The sequence below is a fragment of the Anolis carolinensis genome, unplaced genomic scaffold (assembly GCF_035594765.1).
Source record: "Anolis carolinensis isolate JA03-04 unplaced genomic scaffold, rAnoCar3.1.pri scaffold_7, whole genome shotgun sequence".
Lineage (NCBI taxonomy): Eukaryota > Metazoa > Chordata > Lepidosauria > Squamata > Dactyloidae > Anolis > Anolis carolinensis.
In genome coordinates, this window is record NW_026943818.1 from 5936238 (window position 1) to 5954652 (window position 18415).

Sequence of the window (18415 nt, forward strand, 5' to 3'; positions counted from 1 at the left end):
AGTATTTATATTCCGCCCTTCTCACCCCAAAGGAGACTCAGAGCGGATTACAATGCACATATTTATGGAAAAATTCAATGCCATTATGAGACAAACGACACATAGACAGACACAGAGGCAATTTAACATTTTCCAGCTTCTGGCTTTATCAGTCAATCTCATTGCAATGGTGTAGTAACGGTAAGCCGTAGACCATATTTTAGTTCTTGGGAACCATTGAAGGTCCATGGACCACTGATATAAAGCACAGTTTAATGTAGTCAGACTGCATTATATGGCAGTGGAGGTCGAGCTTCTGATTCTAGGATGGGTTGGCAAGGTTAGTATTTGGAGAACCAAATACAGAGACATAGCCCGGGTCGGATTGAGCTCCCAATCGTTAAATAGCCTAGCTTGCTGCCCACCTAAGCAGTAGACATGTCCAAAAAATCATTTTGAATCGTATATCGGAATTATTTCGGATTGTTCTCGCTTTTTGATACGCATTCCGAGACATTGTCTCACAGCGCAACCAGCAATGTAATACGAACCATTGTTGGCCCATTCTCTAATTGTCTCTTAATGTTTCGTTAATTCCCCCCCCCCCAAAAAAAATTTTTTAATATATTTTAAAATATTTTAAAAATTTTTTTGTTTCTGCAACCTACCTAGAATGGGAGCTTAGCGCAGCCTAACATGGCTGCCGCTCCCCGGCCAATCAGAAGCTTTCACGATGGACGCAAAGGTGGGGGCTAGGGTTGATGAGGATAGCTCAAGAAATGAGAGCGGGAGAGCCCTGTAAAAGTCCCCCCCCCCGGTTCCTTTTTTTTTGGCGATTGCGCATGCGCGTCTGCCATTTTAGAAACATTTAGAATCATTACGAATTTTCAGAAATATCGGAAAATTTTGGGTGAAAAAATCGGAAATACTTTCTATATCAAAGCGCCAGCGCCCCCTACTTTAGAAACGAGAATTGAAACATTTTTTTCATCGATCAGACATGCCTACTAAGCAGCTCGAAAACATATACCTCACAACCTCTGAGGATGCCTGTCATAAATGTGGACGAAACGTCAGGAGAGAATACTTCTGGAACATGGCCATATAGCCCGGAAAACACACAACAACCCAGCTTGAAAAACAGTTGAATCTGTTGTGTAGAAAATTCTAGGTACTGCATTATGTAGGGAGGCTAATTTAACTTAATTTACAACACAATAAAATTGCCAGCAGCATGCAGAAAGGGATGAGGAAGTCCTACAATCAAAGGAGTCAGTGTCGCAGTGGATGATGAAACAGCAGTTTCCACTGTGACCGGAATCGAGCATACCCTCCTGAAGCCAGGAGCTGGAAAAATGTTAAATTGCCTCTGTGTCTGTCTCTATATGTTTTATGTCTAATAATGGCATCGAATGTTTGCCAAATATATGTGCACTAGCTGTGCCCGGCCACGCGTTGCTGTGGCATTTTCTGATGGTGTTGGTGAGAAATTGCTGAGGTAGTGGTGGCATTGAATGTCTGTTGTATGGTTGTCTTTATGTTTAGTATGCACACTGAAGTGGATTATATGGCAGTGTGGAGTCAAGATAATCCAGTTCAGATTCTAAATGGGTTATATAGCTGTGTGGAAGGGCCTTGAGTCTACACTGCCATATAATCCAGTTAAAATCTGATAATCTGATAAGAAGCCTAAGTGAGGCCTAACTGTGCCTGTCCCCTGGGCTGAGTAGGTTGCTAGCAGACCAAGTGGGCAGAGCTTAGCCTTCAAACTGGCAGCAATTGGATAAAAACTATTATTCCTCTCCCTGTAATGAGGACTTTATTTTTCTTTTCTTTTTGTTGTATCAACATAGAGCCGTGAACGATGGGTTGTGTTGTCAAATTCCAAGGTTGGGGGGCCTGTAGTTTTGTTGTTTTGTCCACTGCCCTGATGCCATCACTCTTTTATATATATAGATAGATTGTGATCCACCCTGAGTCCTCTTCGGGATGAGAAGGGCGGAATATAAATACTGTAAATAAATAAATAGTTGCATGATGTACTTGTAACTCCCAATGCAAAATTTCAACCAAGGTGAGAGCACAATGAGACTACTGGTGTCTGGCCACTGGCAGCTCTTTCATCTCCTTCTGAACCAGGATGGGAACTAGTTCCCGGCTCAGCAATCTCACAACCAATTGAGCGGAATGAATTTGCCGATGCTCACCTCACAACTCTTGTGGCAGTGGATCAGTCCCGGATGTGGATACCACTTCAGTTCGGCAGTGCAGACGATGTTCTAGAGGGGAGGGAATGAAGAGTGAAGGCAATGAGTTCAACCCAAAACATTTCCAGATTAGACAAATTACCCCATTGGGCAGTTTCTTGCCTTCCTCCCTCAATGTGCTCAACAAAAACTCCCACCCAAACCCTCCGGTGCGTCCTGCGTCTGGCTCTTTCCCAAGTATTTACAAGAAACGCTGCGCCCGCCACTTGCAATAACAGAGAGCTTGAGATTAAAATAATATTTAAGATTCTCTTCCCGCGTCGTGTTTAATATTTGACTGGTGACAAGGAGAAACAGCCTCGGCTATGGAAAACTGGATGACAGAGAGGGCGAGAAATGTGGGAAACAGCCCGGAGAGGGTTTCCATATAATTCCGTATAAAAACTCTTCATCTGACCTAAAAGACTCGAGAAGGAAACTACTGGAGAATGAGGTGGTAATGAAGTAAAAAACACAAGAGAAGAAAGACCTACCTAAAGCAAAAACAAAGCAAGTAGAGTAGGTTTTTGACCAATCTATGTAAGGATTTTTTCCCTTCTCGCCCAACTCGGTTGTAAATAGAGGTGCACTGTTTGAAAATTGTATTATTTTTTTCCTTTTTCTTTTAAACTTCCATTGAATATACTCGAGTATAAGCCTAGTTTTTCAGCCCTCTTTTTAAGACTGAAAAAGTTCCCCTCGGTTTATACTCAGATGAGGGTCCTGGTTGGCTTATATTTGGGTCAGCTTATACTCGAGAATATATGGTACATTTATTATTTTTCTCTATTATGATTGGTATTATTACATTTATTATTTTCCTCTATTATTGTTGCTACTATTACATTTATTTTACTCTATTTTTATTATTATTAATACATTTATTATGTCACTCTGATCTTATTATTATTACATTTATTATTTTACTCTATTTATTATTACATGTATTATTTTCCTGTATTTATTATTACAGTAGAGTCTCATTTATCCAACACTCGTTTATCCAACATTCTGGATTATCCAACGCATTTTTGTAGTCGATGTTTTCAATACATCGTGATATTTTGGTGCTAAATTCGTAAATACAGTACTTACTACATAGCATTACTGTGTATTGAACTACTTTTTCTGTCAAATTTGTTGTATAACATGATGTTTTGGTGCTTAATTTGTAAAATCATAACCTAATTTGATGTTTAATAGGCTTTTCCTTAATCCCTCCTTATTATCCAAGATATTCGCTTATCCAAGCTTCTGCCGGCCTGTTTGGCTTGGATAAGTAAGACTCTACTGTATTGACATAAAGCTCAAATTTAAGATAAGACTGTCCAACTCTGATCAAATCATGATTCTCATCTTCTTCATTGTAAATGTGCTATGTATCCTTTTAATAATAATAGAGTAAAATAATACATGTAATAATAATAATAAATACAGGAAAAATAATACAAGTAATAACAAATAGAGTAAAATAATAATTGCAACAATAATAATGAGATCAGAGTGAAATAGTAAATGTATTATTATTATTAATAATAAAATAGAGTAAAATAAATGTAATACAGTAGAGTGTCACTTATCCAACACTCGCTTATCCAACGTTCTGGATTATCCAACGCATTTTTGTAGTCAATGTTTTCAATATATCGTGATATTTTGGTGCTAAATTCATAAATACATTAATTACTACATGGGCTTACCGCTATATTGAACTACTTTTTCTGTCAAATTTGTTGTATAACATGATGTTTTGGTGTTTAATTTGTAAAATCATAACCTAATTTGATGTTTAATAGGCTTTTCCTTAATCCCTCCTTGTTATCCAAGATATTCGCTTATCCAAGCTTCCTGTTTATGTCGGATAAGTGAGACTCTACTGCAGGGGTCCCCAAACTAAGGCCCGGGGGCCGGATGCGGCCCTCCAAGGTCATTTACCTGGCCCCTGCCCTCAGTTTTATAATATAATATTTTTATATCAGTTTTAATATTATAATATATTGTATATACATATAATATTGATAAAATATTATTGTGTTATACAATATAATACTAATAATACCATATAATAATATTAATTATATGTTATATATTACATATAATATTACAGTATAGTGGTGTAGTTGAATATGATGATATATAATGCTAATATTGTGCTATGCTAATAATATAATATATTGTACATACAGCTGCTCCAAGTCCCCTTTGGGGTGAGAAGGGCAGGATATAAATGTAGTAAATAAATGTAGTAAATGAATAAATAAATAATTTTTGACTTAGGCTCGCCCAAAGTCTGATATGACTTGAAGGCACACAACAACAACAACAATCCTAATTAACTTGACTATCTCACTGGCCAGAAGCAGGACCCACACTTCCCATTGAAATCCTGATAGGCTTATGTTTATTAAAATTGTTTTCATTTTTAAATATTGTATTGTTCTTTCATTGTTGTTGTTCTTATTGTTTTTCATTACAAATAAGACATTTGCAGTGTGCATAGGAATTTGTTGGATATTTTTTTTCAAATGATAATTCGGCCCCTCAACATTCTGAAGGATTGTGGACCGGCCGTCTGCTTAAAAAGTTTGAGAACCCCTGCTCTACTGTATTACATTTATTATTTTACTCTATTATTATTAAAAGGATACATAAGGGCATTTACATTGAAGAAGATGAGAATAATGATTTAATCAGAGTTGGACAGTCTGCCCGTTTAGCTTGGATAAGTGAGACTCTACTGTACTTACATCAAGCTCAAATTTAAGATAAGACTGTCCAACTCTGATCAAATCATGATTCTCATCTTCTTCAATGTAAATGTGCTTATGTATCCTTTTAATAATAACAGAGTAAAATAATACATGTAATAATAATAATAATAATAATAATAATAATAATAATAATAATAAATACCGGAAAATAATACATGTAATAATAGAGTAAAATAATAATTGCAACAATAATAATGAGATCAGAGTGAAATAGTAAATGTATTATTAATAATAGCAAAAAATAGAGTAAAATAAATGTAATAGTAGCAACGATAATAGTGAAAAATAATAAATGTAATAATACCAATAATAATAGAGAAAAATAATAAATGTACCATATATTCTCGAGAATAAGCTGACCCAAATATAAGCCAACCAGGACCCTCACCCGAGTATAAGGGGACTCTTTTGATCTTTTTATCAAGTTCTTTTGTGCTGGCTTTCACTTCGCATGTGCTCCTTCTCACCTGTGTGTGTGTGTGTGGCATTTTCCTTAATGAAAAACACGTTGGGCTTCACAAACACACGTTTACCCTTCCCTTTGCTAAGTTGAGGACTAATTTAATCCATGCTGCAAGGGGGAACCTCAGTGTATTTTTACAGTTTCTGTCATTTGAGGCTTACCTGGCATCTGCGAGCAAAGGGACTTTTATACTATCTGAGCCGGGCTGTTTATCTTTCCAAATGCACCAGGATTTTCCACTATTACTCAGGGCCCAGATTGCTCCACCGGCCTTGCAACAGGCCTGGCCTGTGTGCAACGGAAGGGAGAGAAGTCTGGACAGAAGTGCACAGGAATGTGGAGCCGCAATAGGTGAGGAGGCCAAAGAGTAAGGCCCAGGGTTTGCTCCTTGATAATGCCTTCATCTTGAAGACCAAAATCCACTGCTTGTGGTGATATGAAAATCATCAAACAAACTCACTTATATTGGCCAAACAAGCAGAGAGATCAAGCTCAGAATCATTGAACACAAGAGTAAGATCAGGAAACATTCCATGGATTCTATACTATACAAGCATTTTATGGATCTGAACCATAGCCCTGAATCTTTTCAAGTACAGATTTTAGAGGTGGTCACTCCACCCAGAGACATGGATTTCCAAACTAAACTGTTACAACGGGAATCCTTGCAATCCGGCAATGGGGCCGGGCTGTGGCACAGCTGGCTAGTAACCAGCTGCTATAAATCACTACTGACCGAGAGGTCATGAGTTCGAAGCCCGGGTCGGGTTAAGCCTCCGACCATAAAAAAAAAAAATAGCCCCGGCTTGCTGTTGACCTAGCAGCCCCGAAAGACAGTTGCATCTGTCAAGTAGGGAAAATTTAGGTACGCTTTATGCGGGAGGCTAATTTAACTAATCTACAACACCATAAAACTGCTCACGAGGAAAAGAATGAGGAAGAACAGCCACCAATGGACGGTGAAGCAACAGCTCCCTCTGTGGCCGGAATCGTGAAGCTGGAAAGATGTTAAAATGCCTCTGTGTCTGTCTAAAACTGAATGTTGTTTGTCTGTTGGCATTGAATGTTTGCCATATATGTGTTCATTGTAATCCGCCCTGAGTCCCCTTCGGGGTGAGAAGGGCGGAATATAAATACTGTGAATAAATAAAATAAATAAATCCTTCTGGATCTTTACCCTGCAAACGGAACATCCAAAAGGACTAAATAACACCAATCATATGAATGTTTTTTGTAACAATGTAGGTTTTACCTCCATGTATTTTGAACCAATAAAGAAATCATCATCACCTGATCAATGGATTAACTGTATAAGTAATGGTATGAGCCATTTCCACCCTTTACTCGCCACAGAATAAAACTCCTTGCAGAGCACATGGAGCAATAAAGACAAGCTGTGAGTATTATAGTCGTTTTTTGGGTTCACAGAATTTGTATTCTATATATGTTCTATTATTCATGTCATAATGTAATGCTACCTTTAGCCACTATCTATGTCCCCTTAGGATCCACCTACCCAGAAAACTGATGGTGAACTTCTCACCTTAAAAGTTGAACCTTTTCTGTTTATTTAAGTAAGTAGAGTGCCTGAACATACCTTGTTGTAATCTTTTTTGTAAACTTTCTTTACAAATGGTTGGTTTGCAAGTATATATATATGATGTGTATTATTTGTAGACCCAACCGCCTGACAAAGACTCCTGTGAGTCGAAACCGGTTGCAGGTTTGAGTCAAGTTATATGGAAACTGAAGTCTACTCATATAATCAAGAACAGGACATTTACTCACATGAAAAACTTGTCCTTATACTTCAAGAGAAGAACCGCTGATTTCTACTTATATGCGATTGGGACAGTCCTGTTTTTTGGATATACATTGAGATTTTTGGATATACATTGAGTTTGTTTGATTATTTTCATATCACCACAAGCAGTGGATTTTGGTCTTGATAGTTTACGGGAACCCATTGTCCTTTTAGGTATTACTCAATGCCTTCATCTTGCCATCCCCTCCTGCCTTTTTGAGATAAAAATCCCGAGCGGTGGGCTATTTGTCGTTTAAAGAAAGACTTTGCATGGTGGTAAAAAGCATCATGAGCCCCCGGTGGTGCAGCATGTTAAAGCGCTGAGCTGCTAAACTTGCGGACCAAAAGGTTCGAATCCGGTGTGCGGAGTGAGCTCCCACTGTTAGCCCCAGCTTCGGCCAACCTAGTAGTTCGAAAATATACACGTGAGTAGATTAATAGGAAGGTAACAGCACTCCAGCAGGAAGGTAACAGCACTCCATGCAGTCAGGCACATGACTACAGAAAACGCCGGCTCTTCGGCTTAGAAATGGAGGTGGTACTTGAGGCATAAGTTCCAATGAATCATTTGGGCCACATAGTTGTTTCTCTGTTTGTAGTCTGTCTGTGCGATTTTCTTACAGCAGCTGAGAATATGATCAATGGTTTCGTTGGTTTCCTTGCACAGTCTGCATTTTGGGTCATCAACTGATTTTTTGATCCTGGCCTGAATTGCCTTTGTTCTGATGGCTTGCTCCTGGGCTGCAAGGATCAGGCCTTCTTCAGGGTCCCAATCGTGAGCCAGAGCCAGGTCTTCTCCTTATCAGCTTTTCCTTCAATTTTGTCAAGGAACTTTCCATGCAATGTTTTGTTGTGCCAGCTGTCAGCTCTAGTTTGTAGTGCGGTTTTCTTGTGCTGGTTTTTTGTCTGCTGTGCTTTGAGGAGTTTCTGATCTTTGTTTCACTTTGCTTCACATATTCTGCCAGGGCATGTTCATTATTATTATTATTATTATTATTATTATTATTATTATTATTATTTACAGTATTTATATTCCGCCCTTTTGACCCCAAAGGAGACTCAGGGCCGATCACAATACTCATATATATGGCAAACATTAAATACCATTAGACATATGACATCTAGACCAGTGGTTCTCAAACTTATTTGGCCTGCCGCCTCCTTTCGAGGAAAGGGGGTGTGGCTTAGAGGGGTTTGTAGCTCTAGTTTGTAGTGCAGTTTTCTTGTACTGGTTTTTTGTCTGCTGTGCTTTGAGGAGTTTCTGATTTTTGACTTCAATCAAAGCAGGTTCTTCACTTTCAATAAAAATTATTATTATTATTATTATTATTATTATTATTATTATTATTATTATTAGGGACTTATAATATTATTTTATGATTTATACTATTATTTTAGAGTTTATTAAAAACCCGTGAAACAGTGAGGGCATGAAAAGCGGACCGCGAAGTAGCGAGGGAACACTGTACACTAAACAAAATGTACATCAAACATCTATATATATAAATGAGTGATGGCATCACGGTGACCCACAAAACAACAAAACTACAGGCCCCCCAACCTCAAAATTTGACAACACAACCCATCATCCACGCCTCTAGGTTGATACAACAAAAAATAAAAGAAAAATAAAGTCCTAATTAGAGGGAGAGCAATAATTGTTTTTATCCAATGGCTGCCAGTTTAGAGGGCTAATCTCTGCCCACTTGGTCTCCTAGCAACCAACTCAGCCAAGGGACAGCCAGGGTTCAGTTAGGGGACAGGCAGACTTAGGCCTCACTTAGGCCTCTTCCACAGATTATCTAATTTGCACTGGATTATATGGCAGTGTAGACTCAAGGCCCTTCCACACAGCTATATAACCCATTTATAATCTTATATTATCTGCTTTGACCCACATGACCTTGGAAGAGTCTACGGACAACGCCGGCTCTTCGGCTTAGAAATGGAGGTGACCACCATCCCCTGAGTCAGACACGACTGGACTTAATGTCAGGAGAAAACCTTGACCCTTGACCTTAACTACCACCAATTCCTCAATACTTTATTTCCCATACCACCAGACTTTGCCACAGTAACGCGTGGCCGGGCACAGCTAGTTAACTATAAAGGTTTAAACCAAGATGAAACTCATTCGTGATTCTTGAATTCCCTTTTCTTTTACCCAAATGGCCTCCGAGTTTGCTTCAGAGCATTGCGTTCGTTTCAAACTTCTCAACCATTTCCCCCCCCCCCCCCCCCCGGCTCTTCTGAAAACCCAAAGAAAGGAAGGAAAAAGAAAGAGACTGACCCTGGAACCGACTTGGAACGTACATCTCCATTATAGCCATTGGGGGCAATTTCTCCCGTCGTCGGCCGGCCACAATAACGCTTCCCCCCTTCTGGGCCTCCCCTCTCGTTCTCAGCATGTCTTTGCTCTCTTCACATAAAAACTCCCTTATCTCTCTGCATTAGAAGCTGTTTCTCACCCTCTTTTTCCTGAAACGTAGGCTTTCAAGTGTTTTTTTTTAAAAAAAAAATCACGGTGAATTTATTTTTAAAGCTGGGCTTGAAAGCATTTCCTAGACCCTTCTCCCCCCTCCCTCTCGCTATCCTCCTTTATTGATGCCATATCGCAGAGGAAGCCATAATGGAAGCGTTTTATACCTGCATATCCCTTGAGGGCTCATTAGGTAGCCAGAGGGAAAAGTCACAGCCGTAAAAGAAAGGCGGGGAGGCAACCGGGGCCGAGGAAGGAGAGGTGTGGGATGGAGACGGGAGGAGAGAGGATACAATGCAGGAATACGGAATTGGGTGGGCTGCGGATTCATAGTGACATCAGGTATGTCAACGTTGCATCCAGTTGATGTTTCCAATTCCAGTCATTCTTGTCAAACACAGGTGGGAAACGTTGCTACAAAGAGGTTCCCTTCACCACAGTGTGTTGTTGTTGAATCATTGCTGCTGCTCAGTCGTTAATCGTCTCCGACTCTTCGTGACCTCATGGACCAGTCCAGGCCAGAGCTCCTTGTCGGCCGTCACCTTCCCCAGTTCCTTCAAGGTCAAGCCAGTCCCTTCAAGGATACTGTCCATCCATCTTGCCCTTGGTCGGCCTTTTTCCTTCCATTTCCCCCAGCATTGTGATCTTTTCCAAGCTTTCCTGTCTCCTCATGATGTGGCCAAAATACGAGGGCTATCCAGAAAGTAGGCTACGTTTTGGATTTTAAAAAGATCAAAGTATAGGATAAATCATTTACCATATGCAGCTGAAAGACACATCCCAAAACTACAATCTCATGTAATCCCCATTTAAATTTAGCCACGTTTCTTATAGATAAATGAGTTTGAAAAGTACTGCACCAGTAAATTCCCCGCTTGTGTCGTCAGCTCTTCCCCCTTCTCCCTTCCTGCAGCGTAGCCAAAATGCTGCGCTGCCAGCTATGCCCCCATTGTTGGAAATGGAGGAGAGAGGTGACAAATTTACTGGTGCAGTACTTTTCAAATTCATTTATCTATAAGAAACGTGGCTAAATATAAATGGGGATTACATGAGATTGTAGTTTTGGGATGTGCCTTTCAGCTGCATATGGTAAATGATTTATCCTATACTTTAATCTTTTTAAAATCCAAAACGTATCCTACTTTCTGGATAGCGCTCGTACTTCAGCTTTGCCTCTACTATCCTTCCCTCCAGTGAGCAGCCATTGGGCATTATTTCCTGGAGGATGGACTGGTTGGATCTTCTTGCCAAGGTCCAAGGCACTCTCAGGATTTCCCTCCAGCACCAGAGTTCAAAAGCGTCTCTCTTCCTTCGCTCAGCCTTCCTTATGGTCCAGCTCTTACATCCATAGGTTACTATGGGGAATACCATTGCTTTGACTATGCGGACCTTTGTTGCCAGTGTGATGTCTCTGCTCTTCACTATTTTGTCAAGGTTGGCCATTGCTCTCCTCCCAAGAAGGAAATGTCTTCTGATTTCCTGGCAGCAGTCTGCGTCTGCAGTGATCTTCGCGCCTAGAAATATAAAGCCTGTCACTGCCTCCACGTTTTCTCCCTCTTTTTGCCAGTTATCAATAGGTGTAGTTGCCATGATCTTGGTTTTCTTGACATTTAACTGCAACCCAGCTTTTGCACTTTCTTCTTCCACCTTGGTGATAAGGCTCCTCAGCTCCTCCTCGCTTTCGGCCATCAGAGTGGTATCATCTGCATACCTAAGGTTGTTAATGTTTCTTCCAGCAATTTTAACTCCGGCCTTGGATTCCTCAAGCCTCGCACGTCGCATCATGTGTTGAATCAGGGGTCCCCAAACTTTTTAAACAGTTCACGGCCACATGCACCTTCCTCAGCGGAGGAGGAGGAAGCCGCCACCACAGGGGCCGGATAAATGGCCTCGATGGGCTGCATGTGGCCCCTGGACCTTAGTTTGGGGACCCCTGTGTTGAATCATTAGGTAAAGGGAAAGCTTTTCCCCTGACATTAAGTCCAGGGGGTTGGTGCTCATCTCCATTTCTAAAAGTCGAAGAGCCAACATTGTCCATAGATGCCTCCAAGGTCAGGTGACCGCTGGCATGACTGCATTTCCGCCGGATCGAGACCTATTGCTCTACTCACATTTGCATACTTTCAAACTGGTAATTTTAGGTAATTTTATTTATCTGACCAGTCATATGACCATTTCAAAATACAGCACAAATAAACAACAAGGCTAAGGTATGAATCAGTGGTTCCCAAACTTATTTGGCCTACCGCCCCCTTTCCAAAAAAAATATGACTCAGTGCCCCCTGGAAAAGGGGGCGTGGCTTAGAGGGGTGGGCGGGGCTCCTGCTCAAGAGGGCGGGGCTGAGCTTCTCCCCTAGTCCAGGATGCAGGGCTGGGAGGAGGAGGGGGAGGGGGGCAGAGCCACAAATGGGCGGCCAGGACTGGGCTGGGCAGAGTTACGAGCTTTGAGGCAGGGCTGAGCTTCTATCCCTGTCCTGCGGTGCCTGTCAGGACACAGGGGGCGGGGCTAGAGGAGGGGGTGGGGCCTCTTCCCAAGTGTCTGACGGGGCTGAACCTCTATACCCCGCCCCTGTATTCTAACAAGTGCCTCAGGGGAGGTATATAGAGGCTCAGCCCTGTCTCACGCTCTTGGGAAGAGGCCCCGCCCCTGCTCCAGCCCCACCCTTTAGTCCTAAAAGGCCTCTCAGGAGAGGTATAGAGGCTCAGCCCTGTCTCAGGCTCTTGGAACGAGGCCCCACCCCTACCCCTAACCCCTCCCTTTAGTCCTAAAAGGCCTCTCAGGAGAGGTATAGATTCTCAGCCCTGTCTCACATTCTTGGGAAGAGGCCCGCCCCAGCCATGCCCTTTAGTCCTAAAAGGCTTCTCAGGAGAGATATAGAGGCTCAGTCCTGTCTTGGGCTCTTGGAAGGAGGCCCCGCCCCCTTCCCTAGCTCCTCCCTAACAAGCACCTCAGGAGAGGTATAGATTCTCATCCCTGTCTCGGGCTCTTGGGAAGAAGCCACGCCCACTCCTCTAGCTCCGCCCCCTGTGTCCTAACAGGCACCTCAGGTGCTCAGCCCTGTCTCCAGCACTTGGGAAGAGGCCCCTCCCCTGGCCCCGCCCCCGTGTCCTAATAGGTGCCATCACCGACCCCCTGGATCGCTGCAGCGCCCACCAGGGGGCAGTAGTGCCCAATTTTGGGAATCACTGGTCTAAATCATAAAATAATATTATAAATCTCTTATAAATCCCACTTTCTACTTCCTTCCTAAGGAGAAGCCTAAGGAAGGGAGAGAAAAGGAGGCTAAACTTGAGAGGTGAGGAGGGGACAGAGACGCTACTTGCAAACAACACAAATATAGTGTCCCTACTTTGCGGATTTTCACTTATTGCGGGTAGTCCTGGAACGTAACCCCCATGATAAGTGAGGGAATACAGCATTATAGAGTTGTCTTCAGCGTTTCACGCAATCTGCCGCAACACACTATGGGAAAAGCTGGCTGCCACAAGAATTGACAGAAGATTACTCACTTCAATTATTACGTTGTATTCTGATACGTATTCTGATGGGGTCCCCGGTGGCACAGTGTGTTAAAGTGCTGAGCTGCTGAACTTGCGGACCAAAAGGTCCCAGGTTCAAATCCCAGGAGCAGAATGAGCGCCCGCTGTTAGCCCCTGCTCCTGCCAACCTAGCAGTTCAAAAACATGCAAATGTAAGTAGATCAATAGGTACTGCTCCGGCAGGAAGGTAACGGCGCTCCATGCAATCATGCCAGTAGCCACATGACCTTGGAGGTGTCTACAGACAACGCTGGCTCTTTGGCTTAGAAATGGCTTAGAGCACCAACCCCCAGAGTCAGTCACGACTAGACGTAACTTCAGGAGAAAGCCTTTACCTTACCTTTACCTATTCTGATACGGTATTAAAAGTCAGACTTGGACCCAGGGGAGCCCTGAGCAATGAAATCAAAACGTCAACTGGTGTGAGACAAAGGTGCACATTAGCCCCTTTTCTCTTTAACTTTTGTATAAATGACAACGTGAAAACGTTGTCCTCTGACAGTCTACATGGCCCTAAAGTTCTGTCTGGAACTACCAACATCTTGCTTTACGCTGATGATATGGTGATCACGGAAATGTCTCCAGTGGGACTGAGAAGATCTCTGGCAAAATTCAATTCAATTTTTTTTAAAAAAATAATACTTTCAAACTGCTAGGTTGGCAGAAGCTGGGGCTAACAGTGGGAGCTCACACTACTCCCCGGATTTGAACTGCCTGCCTTTCGTAAAACAAAGTCCTTATATAAATGACAACGTGAAAACATTGTCCTCTGACAGTCTACATGGCCCTAAAGTTCTGTCCGGAACTACCAACATCTTGCTTTACGCTGATGATATGGTGATCACGGCAATGTCTCCAGTGGGACTGAGAAGATCTCTGGCAAAATTCAATTCAATTTTTTTAAAAAAATAATACTTTCAAACTGCTAGGTTGGCAGAAGCTGGGGCTAACAGTGGGAGCTCACACTGCTCCCTGGGTTTGATCTGCCGACCTTTCGTAAAACAAAGTCCACATCTGATGGTAGTCTTCTGAGACCTTGGCACAACCATCTTTCTGGACTAACTCTGAGTATTTCCTAGCCAGCATGGGCATTGGGGATTGGGAATGTGTGTTTATGTGTGTGTGTGTGCATTTGCAATTTCTGGATCTTCTCCATCAAGACACATTAACACATTTATGGACACTGACCTTCACTCTTGGAGGCTTCATCCAGTGTTGGATGTCATCTACTGTCTCGTTGGCAGGTAACACAATGGGTTCAGTGTGATGATCCAGGCACAAGATGGTACACTCAGCTCCTGAAAAAGAAGGAGGGCGAGAGAGTGGCCACATTATTCATCTACTCCATACTTTTTCATACATCTAATTAAATTGGGAAAAGGTTGATGTTAGCATGCAGTGACTCTACCCCTCTAAAATAACAATTCAGGATCCTTGGAGACTACTAAGCTCGTATGAACCAGACCTTATTGAAGGAACGCTGCCATATAATCCAGATTTATCAAAACCAGGCAATCGACATTATCTGCTTTGAACTGGATTAGCTGAGTCTACACTGCATTATAATCCAGTTCAAAGTGGCCGTGTAGAAGGGGCCCAAGATTCATCTTCTCATGGGACCTGTCCAGGGTTCTGAAGATGGTGATTGTAACAAGGCATCGAATGTTTGCCTGTGTCTGTTTATTTACTTACTTACTACATTTATATCCCGCTTTTCTCACCCCGAAGGGGACTCAGAGCGGCTTACAAATCAAATGAACATACAATATATTATTAGCATAGCACGATATAAGCATTAAATTACTATATTGTACTATATCATTATATGGTAATATTATTAGTAATATTTATGTATTTATTTACTACATTTATATCCCGCTCTGCTCACCCCGAAGGAGACTCAGAGCGGCTTACAAATCAAATGAACATACAATATATTATTAGCATAGCGCCATATAAGCATCAAATTACTATATTGTACTATATCATTATATGGTAATATTATTAGTAATGTTACATGTTTGTATCATTGGCTCCCAACCTTTGGGCCTCCAGGTGTTTGGACTCCAAGTCCCAGAAATCCCAGCCAGCTAGCCATCTGTTAGGAGAGGTTGGGAACCACTGGTTTATATGCTGTAATTTGCTCTGTGTACCCTTGGGGATTATTATTATTATTATTATTATTATTATTATTATTATTATTATTATTAATAATGTATTATTAATAACACATATTATCATTGATATTGTATTATTCATAATAAATACTAATAATATTTTATTATTAATAAATATTATTATTAATAATAAATATTAATAATATTAATAATAAATAGTATTAATATTTATTACCTTATATACGGTAATAATAATAAGAAAAGAGTAAAATAAATGTACCGTATATACTCGAATATAAGCCGACCCGAATATAAGCCGAGGCACCTAATTTTACCACAAAAAAACTAGGAAAACATTGACTCCAGTATAAGCCGAGAGTGGTAAATTTAAGAAATAAAAACAGATACCAATAAAATTACATTAATTGAGGCATCAGTAGGTGAAATGTTTTTGAATATTTACATAAAGCTCTAATTTAAGTTAAGATTGTCCAAATCTGATTAAATCATTATTCTCATCTTCTTCAATGTAAATGTGCTTATGTATCCTTTTAATAATAATAGAGTAAAATAATACATATAATAATAATAATAATAATAATAATAATAATAATAATAATAAATATAGGAAAATAATACATGTAGTAATAAATAGAGTAAAATTATAAATATAATAATAAGATCAGAGTGAAATAATAAATGTATTCATAATAATAATAAAAATAGAGTAAAATAAATGTAATACCATAGTAGCAACAATAATAGAGAAAAATAATAAATGTAAGAATACCAATAATAGAGAAAAATAATAAATGTAAGAATACCAATAATAATAGAGAAAAATAATAAATGTACTGTCAGCGTGGGGTTCAGGGTGCGTGCAGGGTGGGTTTCTCCAAACACCATCAATCATCTGGTCCAGCACCCTGATGAATTGGTTGCAATTGTCTGCCACACCAATTCCTCTGTTCAAATGTCAGACTCAAACACATTAGTAGTCTGAAGTCCAAACATTTATTCAATATCTATAATACATATTTACAAAGCACAGCAAAAGCCATCGCTCTGAGCTGGCATTCTCTTATGCCTCTCGCCTCGGCAAGCACAGCTCAACACACACAGAGATAAGAAAGCACATTCCTCAGTCTGAAGGAAGTTCCGACCTCCAAAACCGGAAACCATGCCTGATAGGTCATAGCAGGCTGTCAGTCAAAACTAGCCTGCTGTTAACTGTTTCATTGCTGAAACACACACTCTTGCAAAACAGCAGAAAACACTTGATTTACATTTCATATACAGTAGAGTTTCACTTATCCAACACTCGCTTATCCAACGTTCTGGATTATCCAACGCATTTTTGTAGTCAATGTTTTCAATATATTGTAATATTTTGGTGCTAAAATTGTAAATACAGTAATTACTACATAGCATTACTGCATATTGAACTACTTTTTCTGTCAAATTTGTTGTATAACATGATGTTTTGGTGCTTAATTTGTAAAATCATAACTTAATTTGATGTTTAATAGGCTTTTCCTTAATCTCTCCTTATTATCCAACATATTCGCTTATCCAACGTTCTGCTGGCCCGTTTACGTTGGATAAGTGAGACTCTACTGTACATACAACCATAATCCAACATGTACCATATATTCTTGAGTATAAGCTGACCCAAATATAAGCCAATCAGGACCCTCACCCAAGTATAAGCCGAGGGGGGCTTTTTCAGTCTTAAAAAAAGGGCTGAAAAACTAGGCTTATACTCGAGTATATACAGTATTAATAATAAATATTAACGATGATATTTATTATTAATAATAAATATTAATATTGATATTTATTAATAATAATACATATTAATAATGACAATAATTATTATTATCATCTTGTCTGGTTGAATAGGGTTGTATTGGATGGCCCTCGTGGACTATGATTCTAGTCCAATGATGGGCAACCTTTTGCATTTGGTGTGTCAAAATTCACCAAAGAACCTAGCATGACTTGGGTGGTATGTCACTTGGAGAAAAAAAACATAATTTCGCAATAGATATAGTTTAAATAACAAAAATATATAATTGTAATATATAACTGTATTTAATAAATCAAAAACTATTTAATACCATTATTTCCACGCTGATTTCTCTCTATTGTAGTTTCAATGTAGTCATGAATAATGAATAATATAATAATAATATAATAGTAATAATATATATAATATATATAATAATATATTATATTATTATTATTATTATTATTATTTATTATAATATAATATAATATAATATAATATAATATAATATAATATAGGAGCCTCTGGTGGCTCAGTGTGTTAAAGCGCTGAGCTGCTGAACTTGCAGACCGAAAGGTCCCAGGTTCAAATCCCGGGAGCGGAATGAGCGCCCGCTGTTAGCCCCAGCTCCTGCCAACCTAGCAGTTCGAAAAAATGCAAATGTGAGTATATCAATAGGTACTACTCCGGCGGGAAGATAAAGGCGCTCCATGCAGTCATGACCTTGGAGGTGTCTACGGACAACGCCGGCTCTTCGGCTTAGAAATGGAGATGAGCACCAACCCCCAGAGTCAGTCACGACTTACCTTAATTTACCTCAATAATATAATAATATACTACAATAATAATAGAATAGAATGATTATGTATATATATATATACACTAGCTATGCCCGGCCACACATTGCTGTGGCGAAGTCTGGTGGTATGGGAAATAAAGTATTGAAGAATTGGTGGTGGTTAAGGTAAAGGGTAAAGGTTTTCCCCTGACATTAAGTCCAGTCGTGTCTGACTCTGGGGATTTGGTGCTCATCTTGAGTCTACGCTGCCATATAATCCAGTTGAAATCAGATAATCTGTATGTTATAGGCAGTGTGGAAGAGGCCTGATTGAAATGGCCCTGTGCTGAGTGGGTTGATAGGAGACCAAGTGGGTGGAGCTTAGCCTTCTAACTGACAGCAATTGGATAAAAACAATTATTCCTCTCCCTCTAATTAGGACTTTATTT

General features: G+C 40.1%; 1 protein-coding gene and 1 long non-coding RNA gene across 3 annotated transcripts in view; one reads left to right on the forward strand and one right to left on the reverse strand.

Moving 5' to 3' along the window:
- The window catches only part of pappa (pappalysin 1), a 234272-nt gene that overhangs the window by 24121 nt on the left and 191736 nt on the right, over positions 1–18415 (reverse strand). For both annotated transcript variants that reach the window (XM_062959690.1, XM_062959691.1), the window contains exons 19-20: positions 14471–14580; positions 2187–2258 (exon numbers count right to left, since the gene is read on the reverse strand). In XM_062959690.1, the coding sequence (XP_062815760.1) occupies positions 2187–2258; positions 14471–14580 (182 nt within the window). The remainder of the gene's footprint in view (positions 1–2186; positions 2259–14470; positions 14581–18415) is intronic.
- Positions 2254–8589, forward strand: LOC107983573 (uncharacterized). Its single transcript, XR_010000155.1, has 2 exons — positions 2254–7033; positions 7137–8589. It is a non-coding gene; the product is annotated as an uncharacterized LOC107983573 (long non-coding RNA).